Here is an 18433-nt window from a genome sequence, read left to right as displayed (position 1 = left end):
GAACCATCAGCCAAGAGAGTTTCCAGGAGGAATAGCCGATTTTAGGGGAAAGAAATATCCTTTCAAGATATTCTTTGAAATGTTGAGTTTGAAGTGTGTCTTAATCTGTTTTCATTTGCTTTTGAAGAATACATTCTAATTAGAACAAATTAAAAGAAAATAAGAATACGTTAGTGTGTGTGATTTATAAAAGAAAGAGACTTATTTTGGCTCACGATTCTGGGAGGCTGGGAAGGTCCTGGCATCTGCCTGGCTTCTTGTGAGGACCTTGTGCTACTCCACGCATGGTTAAAAAGTGAAACAGCCAGTGGTGTGCACAGAAGAGAGACCACATGGCAAGAGAGGAAGCAAGAGAAAGCTAAGCCAAACCCAGTTGTAACAGCTCTCTCTGGGAAGTACCTAATCCAGTCCCCTGGAGAGAGGTCACTTCTGCAAGTTGACATTGATCTTTTTATAAGGACTCTGCCCCATGACTCACATGCCTCTCAACCGCCTTATAACACATCGTAAGCATTGAGGAACAAGTGGATACAAACTGTAGGAAGTGCCATTGAATGTACAAATGGAGAAATCCCATAGACAACTGTGTGACCGTATGATTCTAGAAGTCATGAAGAAAGTCAGAGATGGAGATGAAAGATTAGGAACCACACATTTATGTATAGTTGAAAAAGTGGGAGTGGATGAGATTGTCTACAAGAGGATGAAATGAAAAGAATTTGCTCGTTAAGGAAAAAAAGCAGAGAAAAAGGATCTAGCTTAAGGCGACTAAACAAGGAGGATGAGGGGAGTGAGGCGGGGCAGGAAGAAGGCCATATCTGAAGAAAGGAGGGGCTGGTGAGAACGGGTGCAGAAGAGCTGGGCTGTTGATGTCTTGGGCCGGCATTTTGAGTTACAGCATGGTAGACACAGAAACCAGGTAGAAGTGGTGTGAGGAGAGAGGCTTAGGGAAAAACGAAGATATCAGTGAGCTCAGTGAAGAGATAGAGAAATAGTGGCGGCCTTCATACTCAGACCTTGCTACCACCTGACCATGCGCATAAGGTAGGCAGCTGATGACCGAGTGTGTGCTACTCAGTGAGCAGAGACGTTCCGCACTGATGATGTGGGGAGCTGTTAATGCCCTACAGGTACTACTGTTCAGGTTTTTGACCTTTCCTTTTCTTCCTGGTGCTGAGGATGAACCCAGGGCGTCCTGCGTGTAAGCACATACTCTATTATTGAACTGCACCCTTAGTCCTTGAAGGTTTTAACGTTCACCAACACTTCTGTTCTCAGTTTTACCCCGTAGAATGTTAAGAGTAATATAGTTAATGTTTTCTTACTATATCTCTCCATAATGATTGAGCATAATTTTTTCACGTTTTTAAAGAGATCATGCTTTTTAAAAATTGTTACTCCAGTTTTATATTTACATGTTAGAATATTTAATTCATCGTCTTTCAAGTGCCCAGGCACTTTTCCATGTAATTCCTGGATTTCTTTATTTGAGGAGATTCCTAAAGATAAATTTGTTGCTTATAAAATTTTTTGGTTTCAATAGGCTTGCTTCACTGAAGAAAATTCATTTCTTTGAATAAGTATACATTATTTTAAAAAACATTTTTAAAATTTTGTTCTAATTATTATACATGACACCAGAATGCATCTTGACACATCATACATAAATGGATTATAATTTCTCATTCTTCTGATTGTACATGATATAGAGTTACACTGGTTTTGTAATCATATATGCATGTATACATTATTGAACCAGTTGATTACAATCAACAGTTTACTTATTTATCATGATTTTATTTTAAATAATTACAGTGTGATAAACAAAAGTATATTTACTTTTAAATCTTCAGAGTTGTAAATGCAGCTACGTGCTTGTTTCAGTAGTTACTTTTTTTAATGATTGTTTTTTAAGATAGTGCCTCACTCTGCTACCCAATGGGTCTTAGACTCCTGGGTGAAGGCGTCTTCCTACCGCAGTTCCCGGGGAGGCTGCTACTACTAGGTCTGGATTCTTTTAATGAGTGACATGTTTGACGTTTTGGAAGTTAAACCCTATTTATGTTGTGTGTGCTCACTTGGTCTACTTCCTAATGATCAAATCTATATCTATACCTCCAGTTTTGTTTTCTAACTTAGAATTGTCTGTGATAAAAATGACATCTATTGAGTTTTTATGTGTGTGTGTGTGTGTGAAGCATTTTGTGCATCTCATTCCTTCTGATAGTAAGTAATAAATATTATTATTAACCTCATTTTATCGATGAAGGAGCCATGACATAAAAACAAATGAAATAAGTCTTAGCGCCACCTTTGTTGTCTGCTTCATTTACTCAGCTGAGGCTTCACTGCCTGACTCGGCCCTGGGATGCATAGATGAATGAAGCTGATGATGTCTGTTCTTGGAGACTGAATTGATTGGTAATAACAGCAACGATAGCACATCCACTTGGTACCAGGCATTTCTTTGAGCCGCTTTTATACATTGATTTCTTTAGTCCTTACTGTGACCTTATTAAGTAGGTACTGTTGTTATCCCTGTTTTCCAGATGACAAAACTGAAGCAAGAGGTTAGCAAACTTGCCTTACGGTCACACACAGTGTTAGAAACGTGTCCACCCAGGCAGCCTGGTTCCAGCATCTGCTCGTAATCTCTGTGCTTTGCCTCATCTAATGGTAAAGACAGACGAGTGTGATAAGCGGTATCATAAGGCTACTTGTGAGGGAGCCTCACCCCTTGGTGCAGTGAGCCAAGGGCCAAGGACCGCATCCCTGAGGAGGTCCAGGAGTTGAGTCAGCCAGCTGGAGGCAGGTGTGGAAAGGGAAGCAGGAAGAGAGAGGCAGGGCTCTGAGAGTAAAGTGAGCAGGAGAATCAGCACAGCTGCACGGGGCCTGGACTGAGGCTTGAAATTTAAGACCAGAGGGAAGCTAATAAAGGATTTAAAAAAGCCAGGTTGCCTGTCGTCCTGAATGGAGCATCGAAGTTGACTAGAGGCCATGTTTTTAGTTAGCTATTCACTCCTGGACCATAAGTCCCGACGAGAAATGTAAAGGAGGAAAAGAGTTCTTCTGGTTCACGGTTTCAGAGGTTCAGTGCCTGGGTGGCTGACTGCACAGCTCTGGGCCGGAGGTGAAGCAGAACGTCATGGTGGAAGGCTGTGCAGAGGAAAGCCCCCGGGACATGTCAGCCAGGAAGGAGAGAGAGCTTTGCTCACCAGAGACACAGTCTGTACCTCGAAGACACTCCTCCACTGACTGACTTCCTCCAGCCACACCCTTCGTGCCTACGTTTCTGCCCTGTTAATCCACGTCAGTGCTCAGCCCACTAATCGTGTCACACTCCTCGTGATCTAGTCATGTCACCCTGGAAATTCTCATTTGTCTCATATGAGCTTTTGGGTGACATCTCATCTAAACCCTAAGAACCACTTGGGAGGTTCTCATGGTGAGACTTGATCTGGTGATAAAGGTAAGATAGAAGACAAGTGATGGAGTGAAATACTTAGATACAGAATGAACAGAACTTCATAGAGCCAGTGAGAGGAGGTAACACTCCCACAGTGTGAGACTGGTAACACTCCCAAATTTCACACACAAACATTTCTGTAATGACAATTTTGATTGGAGGGGACAAAGCACAAGTTTGAAGTTTATCATATAACAAGTACTCTTTTTTTTCTTCCCCTGAGGCTATAAACTTTTTTGTGGTGCTTTGGGGAAGTACTGATGGAATTTAGCATATAACTTTTCCGGCCACTATAAAGGTAACTCCCACATTTTGACAGAGCACAATTGAGTAATCCTTAAATAGATACTTCTGGAGAAGGAATAAGTTTGGGCGGGGGGTGTAGAGAGAAGTGGATAGCATGAATTTGGTCTTGAGTTATTGGGTTTGAGTTAACCTGTTTGAGACTTGCAAGATGGAATGTTTGTCTAGCATTTAATTTTATTTGGGACGAGCAGAAGATTGCAGTCCGGAAGGTGTGTACTTTGATGGATCATAGGCACAGTCAGGCAAAGAAGGCAAGAGTTTTTAAAGTTAAATGGGGTTGGATTACATAAATTACTTTAAAATAATAATCATTGGTTGCTAGGATCAATAACAAGGATAGTGGCTGTCCAAGATAAAAGAGGCAGTTGCTGGGCAAACGTCCTTGCAGAAGTATTCTTTGTGAGAGGTGGTTTTCAGAGTTTTTAAAATAGTCTTCATTATAGGCATTTATGCATGGGAACCCTGCATTTTGATCTACTGACACCACTTTGTTAAGGTTTGGCATAAATAACTTCACTTTGTGACAACTTTCACAGTGCATGTGGAGTTCAGAAAAGATGTCAGAGTTTGGAAGTAAATTTGGAAATTTTCTGAATAGAAAAGTGATCATGAAAGTCGTTGAAATCAACTAGGATGAAAGTGAAAAGTAGAGGTGGGAGTAGATGATTTAAAACATCTCGAGAAAAACCAGGAAAATAATTGAAAATTAGAAATTTTGTGAGAGGAGAGCTACTAAAGGAGACTGAGAGGGAGGAGGAGAGGAGAGGATGTCACAGAGGGCGTGGTGCCCTGAGGAGCTCGAGGGAGGGCCGAGGACTCCTCAGGAACTGCTCTCCTTGGTAGAGCACGGCCCTGGGCGATGGAGCAGGGATGAGAGGTGGAGGTGAGAACTGAGAAACACAGGGAGGGCAGTGGCTGGAGGGTTCCTGTGAACATGGTAACTGCTGTCAGTGTGTGTGACAGGTTTGATCTTTTTTTTTTTTTTTTAAGAAGGTGAATATATACCAGAGGAAACAGTCATGAAAAGAAACTTTATTATTGCATGCCTTCATTTTTAAGAGTCCTTTGGCAGGGCTTATGTTCTGTGGGGGTGGGCTGCTTTGTCTCTTTTATTCCTGTACTGCTCTTACTTAAGATTGAAAGTTAAAGAAGGGATGGGAGATTGTTAGGAGTAGAGAGATACAAGTCTAATAGCTCCGAAAGGGAGACCCAGAAGAAAAGATAAAATCCCATTTCAGCCGTATATCCTGGAATGTAGAACAGGCCACATACTTTAAATCCAATTTATATTACTCTGTATTCATCAAAAAAGTTCTGTATTAAAATTATTGTAATGGACATGGGTGAATTTTAATTGACAGAAGAAATTTTAACTATAATATCATATCAAAAAGATTACATAGAAGAGAATTTTTAATGTATGTCATTACTGAAATTGTACTTGTTTTTAACTTTTTATTTATAGACCCAAGCATGAAAATCCATTTTTAGAGTGAAATGCTTTGCCTCACAGTTATCTGTACGATACATAGGTGTTTTCTGTTAGACTCTATTCCAAGAAGCAGCATTTCTACTTTGAATCACAACATGTTCCTTATACATATGGTTGAAACCTGTAATCTAGAATCTTCAGAAAAGTTGGAGATTTCCTGATCTATGAAAATGGAATGTTTTGCATTGGTTTAAAAACTAGACCTTAGAAATTTGCCTTTTCTTCTATATAAGCCAAGTCAGGTGGGGTGGAATATTTGAATAAACTATATTATTGTCATGCTTACATTTTTTCAGAAGAATTCACCATATATTTTATTCCTGTTTAGATTTGATTTTTAAAAAATACTTGGTGTAATGAGGACTGGGGTTGTGGCTCAGTGGTAGAGTGCTTGCCTAGCATGTGTGAGGCACTGGGTTCAATCCTTAGCACCACATGTAAATAAATAAAGGTATTGTGCCCATCTACAACTATTTAAAAAATTTTAAAAAAAAATTGGTATAATTAAATGAGAAATATTACATAGTAGATCATCATAACTTAGAAACTCTCTATTATTATTTTAATATGTTCCACAGCTTATCCCAGTTAGCTAATATATGATTGTACCCAGCAGCAGATAACAATGTTAGACATGGTAGTTCTAAACAAGTTATTGGGGTATCCTCATTAATCGTTTTAATTTTGAATGTGTCTTTAACATTTTCACATAGGCCAGGACTTCTTGCTGAGGGGAGGGGACTGTATGAATTTAAATGTGTTTTCTGCATGGTTTTGATCTCTTAATGGCTCTTTGTTTGCTGTATTCCTATGGTCCTAGTTTGTAAATATCTAGTCTCTTTATTCTTCCTCAAAAGGAAGGTTTTGGTAGGACATTTAAATTTCATGAAACTTCTCATATCTTACGTGTATATAATCAAGATAGACCCAGGAAATCCAGTCTTGCCTTTCTCTCACAAACTTGCTTTTATTTTTCATTCCTTCTTTACCCTTAAAGGAAAAACAGGTAGCAAAACACTTTATGAAAAATTTTAAGAGAAAATGGAAGAACTAGCCCCAACTGTGCCTCTAATTTCCTTTGATCCTTCCAATCTTTGATTGTCCCCACCAATGCTAGGAGCCTAAAGACCCCTCTGGCTCCAGAGGGACAAAAGTTGCAGCAACATAAAAGTGGAAAAGAGGAGGAAACTCTGAGGACAGATGGCTGGCTAGCAGTTAAGTTTTTGAAGATAATCTGGACAAGGAGAGATGTTTTTAAAGTACCTTTCTTAATCAGTTTACCTAAGCTAAAGGTCTGTTCATTCAGTTATTTTACTACAATACCATTTCGGTAAAATAACCTCCTCCAAAAACACTGAATGTAATACTGGAACTTTGACAGTTGTAATGAGCTGCTAATTTTTCTTTGTAGCAGGTGTTGATATCAGAACATAGTTACAACAAAAATCATACCAAATGATTTACTCACTTGGGATGCCTTTGCGATGCTTTATGATTCACAGTATTATTTTCAGATCAGAATTAATTTTGTAGTACAGGGTTTTTCACGAGTTACAAATTAAGACAAAAGAATTGGTACTTCTGAGTTCTGTCCTTTTGACTCCTTGTCTCTGGGGAGTCAAGAGATGACTTACAATGCTGTATTTGAAGTCTTGTTAATTGTCCTTTCATAGGATAAAATCTAGAGCAGAGGTTCTAAGAGATTCTTTTTTAATATATTCTGCCACACCTTCAAGAAGAATGAAAAACGTTATGTCCTTCATTATAATGTAAAATGGAACTAACAATCAAAATTCCTGAGTAGGCCTTGGGGTGTAGCTCAGTGACAGAGAGTTTGCCGTGTGTGTGTGTGTGTGTGTGTGTGTGTGTGTGTGTGTGTGTGTGTCCGTCTGTCCGTCCCTGGGTTCAAGGGTCAGTGCAAGTGCTGCAAAAAAACAAAAACCCTGAGCAGCTGGTCTTTTTTTTTTTTTTTTTTTTTTTTTTTTTAAAGCATTGTTGGGGATTGAACCCAGGGCCTTGTGCTTGTGAGGGCAATTGGGTTTATATCAATTTGCAACTGTTTTCATTTTTTTCCTCCTAGAGAAGCATCTTACTCTTATTACTATTACATTAGCCCTGTGATATCAGAAGCCTAATCATGATATCAGAAGTTTTTCTTTCTGCAGCAGCTAGTAGAAGTGTCATGTATTTGACTGTTTATTCATTTGTATTCCCTGTGTACTTTAATGTTTCCCCAACATCTCCTGCATCATAAAGTGAAAAATTTCTAAAGTGCTACCTTTGCATTTGAATATTTATATCCTCTTTTGAATAGTGTGTATCAGTTTCTATAGAGTTTATTGATTTTATTTGCCATTTAATAAGGCTTTATATACATAAATGGACTTTAAATATATATGAATATATATGTAAGTATGTGTATGTATAGCTATCCCCTGTAACTCTGAAGGTGGTATTGCTTTCCATAATAAAGAAACAAATTCCTTGCAGTATTAGTCAAAAATGGAAGATGAAGTATACCAAAATATGTGATGTTATTATATTACAATGTTTTAGAAAATATTCAAGCACAGTAAACACCCCCTCCATGGAGTGCAGGCCATGATCTCTCACTGGAGGACGAATCTGAATTTGGGAAAACAGAAAGATTGCAGTAGTATGTAATTGCAGCAGAGTTCTTGCAGAGCCTTGGCATCTTATGTCTTGGTGTTCCTGAAGGAGCCCACATTAGTTGGTCTAGATGCTCCAGCAACTGAAGAATAATAATCACAAGCATTCTGTTAAATGAAGGTACCAGTTTATAATGTATGTCATTGCTTGTTAATATTCTGTTTCCCTAATAGTTAGATATGGTTCTTAGTGTAATTGATTTCCCTCTGAATCAAGGAGAGTCATACAGTGCTAGAATTTGATTCAGGGCTACTTCACATTTCAAGTGAGAATTATAACATGTGAGAATTGTGACAAGGACAGTCTAGTTTAAATTTTATAAATTTTAGGAAATGTCATATTTTTATTGGTTTCAGAGACGTTTTCAAATGTTTTAAACACAATTTTCAGATAACAATAATGAAAAGCTGAGCCCCAAGCCAGGGACAGGTGAACCAGTTTTAAGTTTGCACTACAGCACAGAAGGAACAACTACAAGCACAATAAAACTGAACTTTACAGATGAATGGTAAGTTACGACCTTTTTGTGAAGCTGTTCTTAGCCATTTTGTAGGTTTGTGTTGGATGTACATTTTTAGCATTTTATCATCTCGATGTTTTGATTTGCTGTAATGTATTGGTTCTCAGACTATCAGTGTGCTTCAGAATTATTTGGAGAGCTTGTTAAATCATATTAATGGACCCCACTTGAACTAAGTTTGGTGTGTGATCCAAGAATTTGCATTTCTAAAAATTTTCCAGGTGGTGTTGATGTTGCTTATCCTGGCATATTTCTTTGGATAGCAAATATAAATAATAAAAATTACCTTCAAATTATTTGTGCAAAAATGTACAGTCTTGGTTCTGTGTACAAATATGTGTTTATTTTATGTTGTCTCACAACATAATAATAATTATACCTAATATATCTATTCTCCCCTGCCTTTAATTTCTAATGAATATTCCACTTTACTGGTTTTCATAAATATTATTTTACTAGCCCATCAAGTAGGTATGCTGTGAATTACTTAACAATTTCCCTTTCATTGTACAGTAATTTTGTTTACCTTGCATCCCCTCCCCCCAGTACTAGGCATTGAACCCAGGAGTGCTTTACCACTGAGCTATATCTCCAACTCTTTCTATTTTTTATTTTTATTTTGAGGCAGGGTCTCTCTTAAGTTGCTGAGGCTGGCCTTGAACTTGCCGTCCTTCTGCCTCAGCTTCCCAAGTTGCTGGAATTACAGATGTGAGCCCCCACATTTGACATAAATATCTCTACTTATAGTTTCTCCTGCCTTCAGGTTTACTTATCAAGATATATTTCCTAAGTGAACTATATCTAGACAAAAAAATACCACCAAATCACTTTCAAAAGGGCCTCTCATTGCATTTTTATTGGCAGCACATGAATGACTGCATTTTATTGTTTCCAGGCCAGTGTTCTCAGTACTCATTTATCTTTTAATTTGTGCATTTGATTTTAAAATAATTTTAATTGTTATTTAATTTATCACAAGTCAGGTTGAACTTCTTGTTTATTTAATGATTGTATGGGTTGTCTTTAAAGACATCCGATAATGTTTATTGCTGTGATTCTTACATTTTTTAAAAAATAACTTATGTAAGCTTCTTATATTCTTCGTCAGTGTCTACTGGCTCTTTGATGAGATATCTAAATTTTTTCTTTAAATTTATTAATAGGAATATGTTAATGTTGATACCAACAGTGTATTTCTTGATATATGATTATTGATATTATTACATAATCATCAATATACATAACAATATATTATTTGTAATTAATATATTAATTATATTAATACCACATGCTATTAATATAAAATATTTTATGTACTAATAATATATAATATTTATTGATATAACTATGTTACTATATGATAGTATTGGTTTTATTTTGTTCACTGTTTATATTTGTTTTTATGTATTATATTAAAATCTTTAATTAAGTAGGATTTGAAGTATTATTGAATACCTGTGTATTCCAGGGACTGAATATACACTGGAAATGGATCAGTGAAAAAAATAGATTAAAAAAAAAATCTTTACATGCCAGAACCTAGGTGAAGGGAAGAGTGAACATGGTAATGAAGCGTTCTGTGCAGTGCATTTAGAAGGTCCTGAGTACTGTGGAAGAAAGTAGAGCAGGTAAAGCTGATTAAGCGTCCTAGGGAAGAAGGGTAGGCATCACTGAGAACGTGACGCTTGGCAAAAACTTGTAGCGAGCCATTCACGTGTGCAGGGCTTTCCCTCCATACCTTCTAGGCAGAAAACCAGTGAGACAGCAGACCTGTGTGTTCAGGGATCTTTAAGAAGAGGGGTAACCAAAGGAGAGAGAGGTGGCAGGTAAGGTCAGCCAGCAAAGTGAGAAGGTATTTAGGAGAACTAAGGATGGTTTTGATTTCTGCATGGAGGATATGCCATAGGTAGAATTAAGAACCTTTAAAAGGCTATGACAGTGAGGAGATCCATGGCCCTTTTACTTAATGTGTAATTTAACAGAGGTTATCATATTTGTCATTTGTCTTGTCTTTTCTCATGTTTCTGTACAAAACAGACTGACCTCTTATAAAGAATTTCATCAGAGCATTATTTTAGAAAAAATCATTAGTTTCATTTTTACTTTTCCCTTCCTTTTTTACTTTTCCCTTTCTAACAAGTGACCATGAGTTGTAATCTCTTACTCTTAGTTTCTTTTCTTTGTCAAAAAAGTAATTACCACTTTTTCGATCATGAAAATATTGAATATTTATTGTTAAAAAGTAAACAACAGTGCATTCAAAAAAGTATGCCTTTTTTTTTTTTTTTTTTTTTTTTTTTTTAAATCTATTCCAGTATGGTGTCTTGCTTTTTAGTTTCTTTGATGACAGATGAAGCAGTAGGACATACTACTTGGTCTTTGGACTTAAACTGTGGAACCACTTTTAATCAGTTTTCTTACCTAGAAATGAGCATGTTTTACTAGAAATGAGTAGGCTTACAAAATAAACCTACGTCAAAGGTTTATTTGAAGATTTGTTATTGATTTATGAGGTCTATTAATAGAATTGAGGATGACATAATTTGATTCATATTTGTTGCAAATACTTTTCCCAGTTGGGTGTTCCTTTTATAGTTTACTTGTGGTGGTTTTGCTTTATGATTTCCACCTGTGATCTCATGCTTAGAAAGCATTGTCTTTCCTAAAATTAGGGAGAAAGTTTCTTCTTATCTTCTTTTTTGATGATTTTATATTAAAAATTATATATTTAATATTTATGGAATCTATTTTCCCATAAAGTACAACATAGAGCTTTAGCACTAGTTGTTCCTTTATCCCAGTATCATTTATTAAATCATCTTTTTATTTCTGTGTGATTAAAATGCCATGTTACCTATGCTAACTATTTATTTGGACAGTGCGTCTTTTCCACTATAGCTCTATATGCCTGTTCCAGTACCATGATATTTTGATTGCCGTAACTGTTGCACACTAAGCATCTTACTCATACCTGTACCACAGATTTCTCAATGGGGAAAATAAAGATATGTAGTGGCTTCTCTTTTCCAAAATGGCTATGTATTTCCTACCTAGCCATTAAAAAGAAGTGCACATTCATTGAAAAAATAAATTCAGCATAGAAAAATTCACCTGTAGTAATCCTATTAAGATGACAACACTGGTGCATAGCTTTCCTGACAGTTTTCTCTGCATATATGCTCATGTAGATATATATATATATTCTTAATTAAGATAATATCAAATTATACATGTATGCTTTGTTAAAATATCAAATTAACTTCTGCCGTTAGCTTAAAGGGTTGTTAAAAAATCTTGGCAAAAATCCATAATAATTTGCATTGTTTATTGAGTCACTGCTGTTCATCTGTAATTAACATTTTCAGTTACTGTATCTCTTAAGCGTTTCTTCCTCATATTTATTCTGAATTTAGAGAATTACTGCATTTGTATGAATTTAATTTTAATCTGTCATTTGATCATACATTTTCCTCTTTCCCACTCAATTTCTTCCTTACACATTCCCAGTGACTTGTCACAGAATACTCATTGAAAATTGCTCATTTAAATTAGTCTAGTACTCTGTTGTGGCCAGAAATTCTAATAGTGCTACAGCTATAATCAGGTGGGTTTTAAAATTAAAACAAACCATCACCTCTTTTGATAAAATCACAGTGCTCAGTCTGCTGCTGTATTTGATTTTTTTTGTTGTTGTCGTCATTTTGTTTTGTTGTTGTTTTTGTTTGAGGTACCAGGAATTGAACCCAGAGGTACTTCACCACTGAGCCACATCCCCAGTCCATTTTATATTTTGAGACAGGCTCTCACCAAGTTGCTTAGGGCCTTACTAAGTTGATGAGGCTGGGTCTGAACTTGAGATCCTCCTGCTTCAGTCTCCTGAGCTGCTGAGATTACAGACACATGCCACCAAACCTGACTGCTGCTGTGTTTGAACAACAAACCAGAACTGGGAGTGATCCAATTAAAGACCAAAGAAATGACCCAGCCTTCCATTCAAGTATTGATTTTAAAAATAGCCTGAACCACAGTCTAAAAGACATATAATCAAAGTCTATAAAACCATTAAGAATTTAAGTCTGGTGACCCAGCTGTAGAGAAAAAGAGAGGCAAATATAATTCATTTAAAATTCCATAGAGACCAGGGCTAGACGGGTGTAGCTTAGATGCCCTGGGTTTATTACCTGGTGTGTGTGTGCACACAAATGTGTAGAAATGCATACTAGATATTTGTATTAAAACAGTGAAGAAGTGGTCATCATTTTTAAATCTTTTTTATACCAAAAGTATGTTAGATTGATAATTTTTTTTAAAATTTATTTCTATTCTGAATTTTCTGCTCTACTTCTCTAGTTGTAAAATAAAAAGCATCCTTAAAGTTTTCTTTTATTAACTTCGTGGTGGAACCACTTATCTTGTTTTGGTGGTAGGAGCAGTACAGCCTCAAGTTCTAGAGGAAATGGGAGCCATTGCAAATCTGAGGGTCAAGAGGGATCCTTGGGTCCACAGACCTCAATGCAGCCACCAGAAGAAAATAGTGAAACAAGTAAGGTGTTAATTGCTTTTGTCTTTATGAAGCCCCAATGTTGGATGTCCACCTGATTTCCTGTTCCCTCCAATGCTGCACTTTTGTTTATTCTGTTTAACAAGTTCCTGTTTACCCACCGTAGCCCAACTGTTACACTGATAAGTAGCAAATGCAGAAGGTAGGGACGTAGCCCTCAGGACAGAGAGGCGCGGTGGAGCTCGGTCCAGCTGTAGATACCAGGACTAGGACGAGTGGTCATTGTGATGTGAGTGTGTGAGATGTGAGTATTGATTTGAACGGTGCCAGTTTCATATGTGAGAGTGAAATCCATAGTCTGTCTTGGTGGTTAAACAGTGTAATAGTTTATAGAGGGAAAACAAAAACAGTCAAGTCTAAATGGGGTATGAATGATTCACATGAAGTGCCATTTAAGGAACTCTTCAGGACCCTTTCCTAGTAGAATATTGTTACATGACCATTAGTTAAGTTTTAGTATCCAGCAGAGACTAGAAAACTGGAGGTTTTCAGTAAATGCCTGATAAATGAAGTTACAAATGAATTATGTTTTTTAGGTTAGAAAAAGCAAGATCAAGTAATGTCAGCAGTGAGGGGTAATCTAAAGCAGAGATTCTGCACATAGAACTCACGAAGCTCAAGGCCTGGACTTTGGGAAGAGGCAGTGGGCCCATCCATCCCTGATTGTGTTTGTACAGTTCTTTGTACAAATACATATTTGCATTGTACTGGGGTAAGGTTTTGTCTGAATGTCAAAGGTTTCTATGACCCAGAAAGAGTTAAGAACCATTCATCTATAGGGAAGCTAGAGTATTAAGTTGGTATTTATTTGAAAAAAAAAATTAGATTTAATGATGATTCGGCTTATTTCTAGAAACCTCCGAAGAATTATCAGAGAATGTGACAGAATATCAGGAAGGTACATCTGCAGAAAACCCCATTCAGAACCGCGTAGACATAGGTGAGTTTTCTTGCTCCCGCTAGATAATTGCTTCTTACAGGGAATGAATGAACTCAATCTGTGTTAGTCCTCCAGAGTTAGACACCACCTCTAAATGGGTATATTGCACAACTTTCCTTGTTGGGGAATATTTTTCTGTCTGTCAGCAGCTAAGTGAGGTTCCCTGATATTGTCCACATCACTAACCTTTAGGTACTACTTTATTTTCTGACAGCACAATTAGATAACTTCACAGCTGAGCCACTGGATTCCAGCTCAGGAGAAAGGAATGATCTCAGTCTTGATAGCCCTTGTGGGGTTCCAGAAGAATCTACTTTGTCTGAAAAAGGCAAGGAACTGGAAACTGTAGATCAGACCAGCAGCGAGAGTGCTGCCACAGAAACTAATACCAACCCTGAGCCCCAGTCCCAGACAGAAGCCATTGGTCCTTTGACTCATGAGGAAACCTCAGCCAGGGACTCTGCGCTCCAGGACACAGATGACAGTGATGATGACCCAGTGCTGATACCGGGTGCAAGGTATCGAACAGGACCTGGTGATAGGTGAGTAAAGTTTTAATTATCATAAGCTGTGAAAAGTGCGTTTCAGAAGGGTTCGTTTTAAGTCACATAAGAGTGTCTGTTTTTTTGTCACTTCCTCTAAGGGTGTCTGGTCATATAAACCCACAGAAGTTTTTAAATAGTAAATTATTTCCATATCACAGTTTTTTAGCAAATTACATTAAGAGGGGAATAAAAAGTCATCTTTGCTCTGTGTCTGACAACTGCAGCTTACTCCTGGATTTGCAGATGAAGAGAAAGGAGTGTTGAGATTGACCAAAGGTTGTTTATAAAGCTAGGTTATATTTAGTTGTCAGATTGCTTTATAGGTACTCTGACCTTTATCAGTTTTGTTTTTGTTTTATGTTACTTTATTTCTGCTTTCCTGTTGGCCCTGACTTTTGATAAACTTAATGACTCAATTTAGAAAATTAAAAATTATACCAAGTAACAAATATTATAGCAATAATAAAAAATTGAATTGCTGACATGTTCATATTATTTTTCTGTTTTTCAGTTAATGTGTTCACAAGGATATATTTTATTTTTTAGGACATAAAATAAATAATACATTCCATACTTGTAGAAAGCTTTCTGTAAGTGACATCCTGTTATTATAAGTTCCGGCTTATTCCTGAAAATCCAGTTTTATCCTTAAAATTCTAGTTTACACAGGAGTAAGATTCTCTTCAGATAATTTCACATATTTATATGTTGAAAATACTCCCACTTACAAAATTTTCAGCTGACATTTTAATTGGCATTTCTGATACAAAATTTCAGTTGACATTTCTGTCAACCGAAAAATAGAGTGAAAGCAATAATTTACCATTAAAGAGTGGCAGTGTGGTGTAATAGTAAGAGCATAGTGACTGAGTTTGAATTCTAGTTTCACCACTTACTAGCAGTTTTTTTCTCATTCATAGTACTTAATGACTTCCAAAGGCTCAGTTTTCCTTAATGAGGTTATGATTATCTAAAATTGTAAGAATTAAAAATCAGTTCGTCAATCACAGGACCTGACTCACATTGAAAACACTAAATGTAGCTATATTAAATAACCAAAATATTTATTCTATGTGGTCATAGATACTTAAAAACCATTATAGTAAGTAATGGCTCAAGATAAAAACTGACAAAGGACAAGCAAAAACCCTGAGCAGCGTAGCCTTCAGGTCAGTGGAGACCTCTTTCCTTAACTGTGAAAGGATGTGTCTCTTCTCTTACACTTCTTTGGGAAATGTTCACTTTACCATGACAGTGTAAATGCACAGCAAGTTATTTTCCCCCATATCTGTGCTTTGGATCAAACACTTTCTCTTTCTACCACTCATTAGCCCTCAGCTTTCTTAATGTGTATTTTAGGCAAGTAAAAGTTGTTTCTTTTTCTTTCCATACCCAGAGCAGAATCCCTTAAAGTGTCATTACCACATAATATATGCAGGTAAAGTTAGCAAACACAGAACAATTTTAAAATCAAGATGATGGTTTCCAATTCCTGAACTATAAATTAATTAATTTATAATCAATTTTAAATTAACTAAGCTTATGCACTATGGCCTTCTGTTTATATGGGGGTTTTTATTTAAATTTTTTTCTTCTGTATTGATCACAAAAACAAAATTTAAATGTCCAGTTTCTAATAATGTGTGCCATATCACTTTCTGTCTTCATTTCTTTAAATGAGAATTAATATATTTTTAATGGATGTTAGACACTTGCAGAAAATTGTAATTATTTAGCATCTTCTGTTCAGGCTAATTATAACACCTATTTGTGCTAATAAGCCTGCTGGACAGCTAAGGTAACAGAGGTGCTAAAAGGAGTGTTGTATATCCTTGACCTAAGGAAATTTTTCTTTTTAAACCCAGTTGTAGGTTATCAATGAGGAGGTTTGGGGGAATGAGGATCCTAGAAAATCCAGAAACCATGATATTTTTCTATAGAGCTTTATAATCTGCGTATCATTTTCATAATACTTAGATGGTTTATATGTTTTAGGGATTTTCCTAAGGTTTGGATCTGCCATAGTTGGCACCTGATAGCTTCATTAATCCAGGAAACCCAGGTTCTGAAGTAGACTAGCAGAATATTCGGAAGGTTGGTAATTACAAACAACAGCCTAGAACTGACTCCATTTTATGCATAAACTCTCATGGTTATATCCAGATTTGAAACCACCCTAGGTTCACATTGGTTTCCCTGCCTTTTTCAAAATTAAATGTTATTTAATATTCTCTATACTTAGTTTGGGTATTAGCCTAAGTTTGCCCTGTGTATTATTTTGTTTTATTTTACAGGTCACAGTAGCAAACTTACTGAATAGTGAAAGAATAATAATAAAATTCTTGCCCTTCAAGATACTTAATAAACATTGAAGAGACAAATACTCAAGCCATTTAAAACATGGAAAACAAATTTAATGAATAATGTGAAAATCAGTAAAAATAGTATTGATGTATACAAATACACACACACTGAGGTGATACTAGCATGATTAGAGTACCCATTTCACAGTTCTGTAAGTTTTTTCCTTTGAGATTTACTTTAGTCTTTCCTGTTTCAAAAATTTACAAATGAGGGCTGGGGAGATAGCTCAGCTGGTAGAGAGCTTGCCTTGCAAGCACAAGGCCCTGAGTTCGATCCCCAATACCGCAAAAAAAAAAAAAAAAAAAAAAAATTTACAAATAGTGAGATTTTTTTTTCCTTTTTTTTTTTTTTTTTTTTTTTTTTTTTTGTAGTTCCTAACCTCCTTAGCACCATCTTGACTTTGTGTGAATTACCTATATGAAGTATGCTTTTAATATTTCTGCAGTGTTTTAAAAGAACTCTTCATCTTTGAGACTACTGCCAGTGTGTTACTTCTAAATTTAAAGGGATAGATAAGTTGACTTTCATTCTGAAGAAATTTTTAAGAGATTTTTGCTTCTTAAGAACTTGAGGATTATTATTTAGCAGCTTGTAATTAGGCATATGGTTTTGGTGAGTTTCTGTATCTGAAGAGGCTAAGGATCATAACATTTGACTCTGATTTTAAAATCACATGTGGAAGAAATGACCACCTAAAAGTATGCATATTTTAGAGGTCTCTCATTGCTGCCATTTGAAAAGCCCAGTCCATATTAGTTTAGGGTAGAACAGTGGTCCCAAAAGTAAGTGTGGTAAAAGTGCATAATTAATTAAACCTGCATCTTAATTCATATGAATAACTCCATAATGGAGCTCGTATTTTTTGTCCCAAATTTAATTTTTACTTCAATTTTATTTTTCCAAATTTAATTTTTAAAATGAAACTTAAAAGGCTTATAGATAAATCATTTTGGACATATATTTATTTAAAAATATCACAGCAGTTCCTTGCATAGCAGAGTAATGTGTTTTTTTTTTTTTTTAATTTGCATTCTTATAATTTGATTAATTAGAAGTGACCCAGGTTTTCACTTTTGGACTGAGATCAAGCATGAAAAGGATATGTCTTAGAAAAAAAGGCCTTAACAACTAACATAGGTATTTTTAAATGGAATGCTCTTCTCATTAACTATAGCAAGTCTATATGAATTTAACTGGGACTCTCTATAGCAGAGGTCAGCAGAGTTTTTCCTCAAAGATTAGATAATAAATATTTTAGGCTTTGCTGGCCTAGAGGCAAAGTGGAAACTATTATTAGTTACTTATATAACCATTTAAAATGTAACCATTTTAAGATGTAAAAATTGTTCTTAGTCTAAACATCATTACAAAAAACAGCTGGCTAACATTTAGCCTAAGAGCCACAGTTTGCTGATCTCTGCCCTGTATCATAAATCAGTCATATAAAGAGAAACCAAACTATAGTCTGTGGTAAAATCCCTTTACTGGCAGAATTTCAAAGTTTAAGACAACGGACTGTATAAATCACCACATATTTTGGTTCCTTTAACTTTGTCTAGGGCAGGAACA

At 36.1% G+C, this 18433-nt stretch overlaps 1 protein-coding gene across 9 annotated transcripts in view; it reads left to right on the top strand.

Moving 5' to 3' along the window:
* Window positions 1-18433, top strand: part of Dcaf6 (DDB1 and CUL4 associated factor 6) — a 108987-nt gene that overhangs the window by 69432 nt on the left and 21122 nt on the right. For all 9 annotated transcript variants that reach the window (XM_047521492.1, XM_047521491.1, XM_047521488.1 and 6 more), the window contains 4 exons: window positions 8325-8442; window positions 12882-12997; window positions 13869-13955; window positions 14170-14497. In XM_047521492.1, the coding sequence (XP_047377448.1) occupies window positions 8325-8442; window positions 12882-12997; window positions 13869-13955; window positions 14170-14497 (649 nt within the window). The remainder of the gene's footprint in view (window positions 1-8324; window positions 8443-12881; window positions 12998-13868; window positions 13956-14169; window positions 14498-18433) is intronic.

This window comes from Sciurus carolinensis, chromosome 12, assembly GCF_902686445.1.
Source record: "Sciurus carolinensis chromosome 12, mSciCar1.2, whole genome shotgun sequence".
In the NCBI taxonomy this organism is placed as follows: Eukaryota; Metazoa; Chordata; class Mammalia; order Rodentia; family Sciuridae; genus Sciurus; species Sciurus carolinensis.
The sequence above is the reverse complement of the archived record's forward strand: the minus strand, read 5'-3'. Positions and strand labels throughout refer to the sequence as shown.